At 37.3% G+C, this 7,331-nt stretch overlaps 2 protein-coding genes across 2 annotated transcripts; one reads left to right on the plus strand and one right to left on the minus strand.

The window, feature by feature from the left end:
• Positions 1–1,090: 1,090 nt before the first annotated feature.
• Positions 1,091–1,801, plus strand: LOC133736001 (uncharacterized). The gene has a single exon (XM_062163435.1). It carries the CDS (start codon positions 1,091–1,093, stop codon positions 1,799–1,801), a length of 711 nt encoding a protein of 236 aa, XP_062019419.1.
• Positions 1,802–5,981: 4,180 nt separating this feature from the next.
• On the minus strand, positions 5,982–6,314 carry LOC133736005 (chaperone protein dnaJ 11, chloroplastic-like). Its single transcript, XM_062163440.1, has one exon. The coding sequence runs from the start codon at positions 6,312–6,314 to the stop codon at positions 5,982–5,984; it is 333 nt and encodes a 110-aa protein (XP_062019424.1).
• Between the last annotated feature and the right edge of the window lie 1,017 nt (positions 6,315–7,331).

The following is a 7,331-nucleotide window of genomic DNA, read 5'->3' on the forward strand; positions in this document are numbered from 1 at the left end:
TAAATCGGTATTTTCGTAAAACGATGTTAGATTTATTTTTTACATCGTAGGCAAGTATGACCGATTTAAATGATGTGATGTAAATGAACAGATTTCTAGTAGTGTTAATTTATATTTCTCTTGCACTTGACTACCAAGATGAATTTTGAGCAAGGCTACTTTTTGCTTTGAAGCAAAGTTTGGTGTAGAAATTTTGTAGATTGTTGCTCATATGTTTCTAGGCTATCCTTTGTAGGTTTTGGGGTTTTCTTTTGTGACATATGTTCAATCATGAATTTGGAAAGAAAATTAATGGAAAGCCCCAATTTTTGGATGATTATGAAATGCATTTCTTTTCCCAGCAGCAGCTAGATGCAAACTTAGCTCATCACGCTTGTCAAAATGAAGTGAAGTATATAAAAGCATAACAAAACAGTAATGCCAAGGAAAACGAAGTCACTTGAGAGATTAGAAATCAGTATCAAAATGAAAATCGATGTCTTATGATTATTAATGTATCGAGTTGTGTCCACAGAATCGATGTACTCAAAACCAGTGCACATCGATTTTACAAAACAAAAGCGATGTCTACAATGAAACAACACATCGGTTCTAGAAAAAGCAAGCGATGTACATATAATCATTGAACATCGTTTTGCTTAAATGAAAACGATGTGCTGTGTTAAATGAAACATCAGTCCTTAAAAAAAAACCGATGACGCCTAAAGATACAGACATCGTTCCTAAGAAAATAATGTGCCAAGCTACATGTAAAAATGGCCACAAACAAACAATACTCATGGGAACTGATGTCTACAAGTGTACTGGACATCGCTTCTGGAATAGAAATCGATTCAAATGTTCACTTAGGTATTGTTCGACATATACTTTATTAAGCATAAAATGTGAAAATATGAAGAATTAGACATACCTAACATACAAAAATATAATGATTATAACGATTATACATCGATTTGTTTTTTAGAATCGATGTTGGTTGTTGTCTGGGACATCGGTTGAAAACGCGCTTATACTGATGTCTATACTTTTCTCTACACCCACTAAGACATCGGTCGAAAATTAGTTTAACATCGGTCTAGAACCGATGTCTATGAACAAAATTCTAGTAGTGGGTTATGATGGTGCTACAGGCTGTTTACTATGCTCTGCTAATCTTGAGAACACAACTCACATTTTCTGTAAGTGTCCGACTGCACAGGAAATTTTCATTGCTCCTCCATTAAACCTACAGTCTGTGGCTTTGCCAAACATGATCTTTAAGGAATGGATGCTAGAGAACGCACTTTTACTCAAGCCAGAGATTTTTGAAAAGCTGTTAATGTTAATCTGGTCTCTATGGAAAAACCGGAACACTACACTGTGGGAAAATAATCCAAAGCCGGCATCTATTCTTTTATGTAGCTCCTTAGCCTGGTTGGAAGATTTTCAGAAAGCTAGAGCTACTTCTGCAGCACCGAAGCAAGTGGTAAAGCATCACTGCCAGCCCGCTCATGGAAGCAGAGTGAAGATAAATGTAGATGGTGCATTCTTACCATTGCAGATGTATGAGGGAGCTGGATGTATTGCTCGAGATCCAGCTGGGCAATTCATGGCTGCGTTTGCGTACCATTTACCTCATGTGAACTCAGCTACGCAGACAGAGTTGCTTGCAATCCGAACTGGACTTCAGATGGCAGTCCAATTACAGTTGTCCTCTGTCAGTATAGAATTTGATTGCCTTACTGCTGTCCATGCAATCATGCACCAACAATATACTGATTCTGAGTTTGCAGCCATCATTGCTGACATTCATGACCTTTAGGAGCAGTTCCACGAGGTACAAATTGGTTTTACACCCAGAAATTGCAACCAAGTTGCGCATAGAGAAGCTAGTATCGGCTTTGACTCCGGTAAAAAAAAGTCTTGGTTTCACCAAGCTCCCAATTGCATTGTTGATGTACTTCAATATGATTGTAACCATTTGAGCTAGTCTCTTCTCAATAAAATATTCTTTACATCAAAAAACTAAGTTAGTATGCTATACAAAAATAAAAACAAAGATAGGTTAGCAATTAGATATTTAGATGAGCAATCTATTGAAACACACGGCCAATAATTGATCAATTTTGTACACCAAAACGTGGCGCACAAAATTAAGACAACTTAATTCCTGCAACCAAATAGATCGTTAGTATTCATAGTGGTAAAGCAAGGATGTCTGCCACAAACGATGGACTCTAAATACTAATTTACGAGGCGATTTTCTAAGCAATCTCCGACAACATGGTATCAAGAGAAATAGTTATAATAGTACTGTTTAGGGTTTCAAACAACCTCTAATTATGAAAGAAATTAGATACACTTGGTTCTTGAAGGCATAACTAACATACATATAGAAAAGAAAGTCTTAGGCACGAAAAAAGGAAAGATTCGCGCTCATGTTTCTCTTGTGTGAATGGTGTGTATCATATGACACAAAAGGTCCTTTATATAGTTGTACAACGCATTTAGGGCTCCTCTTCTTAAAATGATTAGGGTTAGTTTCTTCCTTAAGAGCATCTCCAGTGGAGATATCTTTTGCCATGTGGAGCCCAACAACTATAACTGACAAATGAAAACCAATTCCAACCGAGATGTTACTTGCCACGTGGATGACAGATCGAAACCTATATGTCAAATTTGACAACCACAAAGTCTCCTGTCTTTTTTTTTTTGGGAAAAACTCACAAACAGTACCTGAGCTATCGGCCACTAATAACTTTCGTACCTCAAGTTCAAAAAATATCAGATTGGTACCTGGACTTTTAACCCCGACCCGAGATACGTACCTAAGAACAGTAAAACCGTTAACGGGGTTAACTTTTCAAGGGTAGAGTGGTCATTTCACTGTTCATCTTCTCCAAAGCCGTCTCTTATCTCATAATTTTTCTTCTTCTTCTTCTTCACACATAAGTAAAAATGAGAATAAATTCTATTATGGCAATGGGTTTTTGGTTTGTGTTGGTTTTTGGTGAATGTCTGGGTATATATTTGATTTCCGCCGAACCAATTCTCTTTCTCTCTCTCTCGCTCATCAATGTGACTTCCTCGAAACGATTCGTTTGCTCTACAAGAATGACGTCAAGCTCTAGTTCTCCATGTGTGAGTGTGTGACCACCGCTGGGGCTCCAAGACTCAGATCAAGAAATGGGGTAATGGCACAATCACCTACCGAATCGTCTACAAGGCTTTGAGACGGTGGAAGAATCTGATAAGGTTCTGGGGCCAAGGCGGTCAGGCCATGTCTCCGCCTTTGATTTTCTTCGAGTGAGGCCCTTCGTTCCTCACTGGGTCCCAAGTATCTCCGGCCAAGGACGGCAGCTACGGCGTTGTAAAGGAGCCGTTCTTGTGTATCAGCCTCTCGCCGGAGGGCCAGGTTGTTAACTTTCTCGACCCAGAAAGGCAAGCCGAGATTACGGTGGTGGTGTTAAACTCCGGTCAGCCCAATTTCTTGGATAAGGATTTGGGGCCGGTGAATTTGACCTTGATGGGGAAGACCCATTTTGTGGTGGACGAAGATATGAGCTTTGCCGCTGACAGAAATGGAGGTAGACCAAGTTCGAGTGCAGTGAGTATTGAAGGTGGGATTGGTGAGGATTTGATTGAATATGAAAAGACAGTTGGGTTGTCAGTGTGTGTGTCCAATAGTGTTGATTCATTTTTGTGTTGTAGATACATAATACCGCATTTGCAACTTGGAATTGAAGCAGTCTTTGTTTTAGCAGTTTTGTGGGTCAAGTTTGAATCTTTGCTCATACATTATGCAAAACTATTGTTGATCATAGGTTGATTATGAGGTAGATTAGGACAATGATGCCCATTTCAGTGCAAGTTATATTACGAAGAAGAAGAATAGTGTCATCTTCTTTGGAGAAGAATAGGTATGAAGAAGAAGAAGAAGAAGAAGAAGAAAAATTATGAGATTGCAGAGAGATAGGAGAGGGCTTTGGAGAAGATGAACAGTGAAATGACCACTCTACCCTTGAAAAGTTAACCCCGTTAACGGTTTTACTGTTCTTAGGTATGTATCTTGGGTCGAGGTTAAAAGTCCAGGTACCAATCTGATATTTTTTGAACTTGAGGTACGAAAGTTATTAGTGGCCGATAGCTCAGGTACTGTTTGTGAGTTTTTCCCTTTTTTTTTTTTACTCTCTCTCTCTCTCTCTCTCTTCCTTCCTACCGAGACCAAAGTCATTCATAACTCATAAGTCTCTCTTTCTTTCTCGTCTTACTGCCTACCCATAACAAAATCATTCATGAATCTCACAATTCAAACATTAAGAACATCTCTCTAAAACAATTCAGCAAAACCAGTACAAACTTAAAACATCGCTCCCACAAAATTGAACATAATACTATTGCCTCATGAGAAACCAGCAAAAATGCTCACAAATCGGACAAATCTCGCTCATAGATCAGACCTACTTCTCCAGAGAGTTGGGGCCCCTATCCTTCCCGAATCCAACAGTGGCTGGAACAAATCTCATGTTGTACTGCATCTTCTGGGCTTCTTCTTCTTACCCATGGATGATCGTAGAAACTGCTCTCGCTTGTAGAGAAACTGAAAGATATGGGGGCTTTATGTGCTTGCTTCTACGAATTGAGAGAGAGAGAGAACATAGGATATATATATATATATATATATATATATATATATATATATATATATATATATAACTAATGGGTTGGAGGAGAAATGTTAATAAAATGTCAATTGCCACGTCAACCTTCAAATGTAAATCTGACACAAGCCATTTGACATCTCCATTGGAGATGCTCTAAGTCTTATAAGAATTATTTCATTGGTCAAACACCTTGGGAACTTGCTAATATGCGTAACATCATTCTTAACATGGACATCCTTTAGAGCAATCAGGGCTTTAGAACTTGAATTCCTATCAAAAATCTCAAATTTACACGTTGCACAATTTTAATTTACTAAAAATGACCATAACTTTTTTTAGAAAAATGATATTCATTTTTGAGAAATTTTCATTATTATGTCAAAATTGACTGATATGCACACCTAAATTTGGCGATTAAGCTTTTTAATGCCACTTTTGTTTCAATTCTCTTTTTGCTTACCTTGTACAATGAACTATCTAAGAAAAATATAGAAGATTTAACTAAATGTGGGACCAAAGCCCAAATAAAAGTGGACACAATCGAGCCCATGTGACGCAACAGAAGATGTCAGACATATGTCTGAAACTCTGAAAGGGAGATACTTCCATGTCAATTTATGCCTGTGTGTGATTTATAGTTGGTAGTTAGTCTAGCAACTGTTTCTTTTCTGGCCTGCAACTGTTTGATTTCTGTCCAGAAACGAAGATATTGCTTTTTTATTAGCATTTCTTTATTCATATCCACTATTAATAATGCTGCTGTGCTCTTGTGGCTCTAGTTGCATTTGGTCTGTCATTGATTAACAAATTTACACTCTCTGATTTTGTTAGCTACTTAGCCGATGGTATGATCCGACAGTTGAGTTATCGATTCATATAATGAAATTATAATCGGAAGGATAAGATTTAGACTTTTTATTTTTTCTATTGGTTATAAATTATTTCAAGAGATATTGCAATGTGTTCTTAAGTATTTTACAATAGAAAATTCTTGACTCCACAATTTGTATCGATTATTGTATACAACTATTAAGTATCACGTCGAATGTTACGTTACATGATTAAACTTACATGCAATTTGAAATAGTTTAAATGTTCCAGTGACCTAATGCATTCCAAATCATTAGAAAAGAAGCAAAAACTATGGAAAAATGAATACAAAAGCTAATAATTTTAAGTTTTAAACTTACGATACATTTCCCATGACTGCAGACTAAAAACTTTCAATGCACAGAAAATAGAAATCCTCTATCCCCTGTTTCCTCTGTTTTGAGAACAGAGGTATGAAAGACAGGAGACTATATAACTATATATACATCATATCATGCAGTAACTTAGCTACCAGCACTGGTCAGTCTCCCAGTTCCGGTAAGTATTTGCTGCCGCAGCTGTTGCGGAGGAAAATGAAGACGAAGACCCGAAAGGCCGAGCACACCGGTAAAGACCCCTATCGTAGTTTGCTCGTTTTTCAGGGTCCGATAGGGTTGCATAAGCTGCATGAATCTTCATGAATTCAGTGGCAGAGGTTTGTTTTTGGTTCATGGCCACAACATCTGGGTGACACCTCCTTGCTAGTCTCCTATAAGCTGCTTTGATCTCATGACCACTTGCACTCATTGGAAGGCCAAGAACTTCGTACAGCGATGAAGTTGGACTAGCTGCAGTTGCCATTTCAATTCTCTTAATTTGACTCGGCCGAATGTGAAAGCAATTTGGGGAATAGGGAAAATATTAAGCTGGTATTGGAGTGGAGGTTTTAATCTTGAGTTGAACAAAAATGGAAGAGTCTGTGAGTTTATATAGCGGTGGGAGAATGTATGTGGTTGATAAATTTTGATGCTCAAAATTTTGTCGGCAAATGCCTGGTGATTGTGTATATTGAGTTCTATCTTAAAAACAGAGAATAGATTGTGGAACTTTTACGTGACAGAGCAATAAAATCAATAAATGTGAATGAATTGTATATATTGAGTTTTATCTTAAACACAACAAGAGAATGTATCGTGAAACTTTTACGTGATAAAATAATAAAAGGAATGAAAGTGATTGTACGTATCTTTAAACTCGATACGAGAATATAAGAAACAATCGTGAGTTAGTCCATGATAAAACTAGCCTAATATTATCAGAATTTAATAAACAAATTATACACAAAGTTCCTTTTGTTCATCTGCGTTCTTTATGATGAATCAAAAATGTTATTCGTGTCATTGTGACAAGGATCATGGCCTTATCCATATAGGATACTGTCCTGTGATGACTCAGCTAACTGTTCATATGGATAAAACTGAGCCCACATCCGTCTCTACACTTGTCCATAGTCCACTGATGTGTGTCCTCAATTTTTCGTTGGTCCCCTTCCTCCTTTCTTCGATCAACATGATTGCAGGAACTTGGTCTGCTTGGATTGAGCATATTTTTTAGAGAACCATTTTTAATATATGTCAATTCTGGGTTCATACAATATCAAAAGTCCTACTTGATTGTATTTAAATTCAAACCAGATCTATGTGTTGGGGTCTTTTTTATTAACACTTTAACTTGGATTAATGTGTTTAGGGTTTCATGCTTCTGGTGTTGTGTTTTCTCTTCTTGATTTTGAAGAAGTTTGCCTCTTTTGGATTGAAGTGTAAAGTTTTCTAATGCACAAGAACAAAAAGGATAGCTGGATATTGGGCTCAAACTATA

This window comes from Rosa rugosa, chromosome 3 (genome assembly GCF_958449725.1).
Source record: "Rosa rugosa chromosome 3, drRosRugo1.1, whole genome shotgun sequence".
Classification (NCBI taxonomy): domain Eukaryota; kingdom Viridiplantae; phylum Streptophyta; class Magnoliopsida; order Rosales; family Rosaceae; genus Rosa; species Rosa rugosa.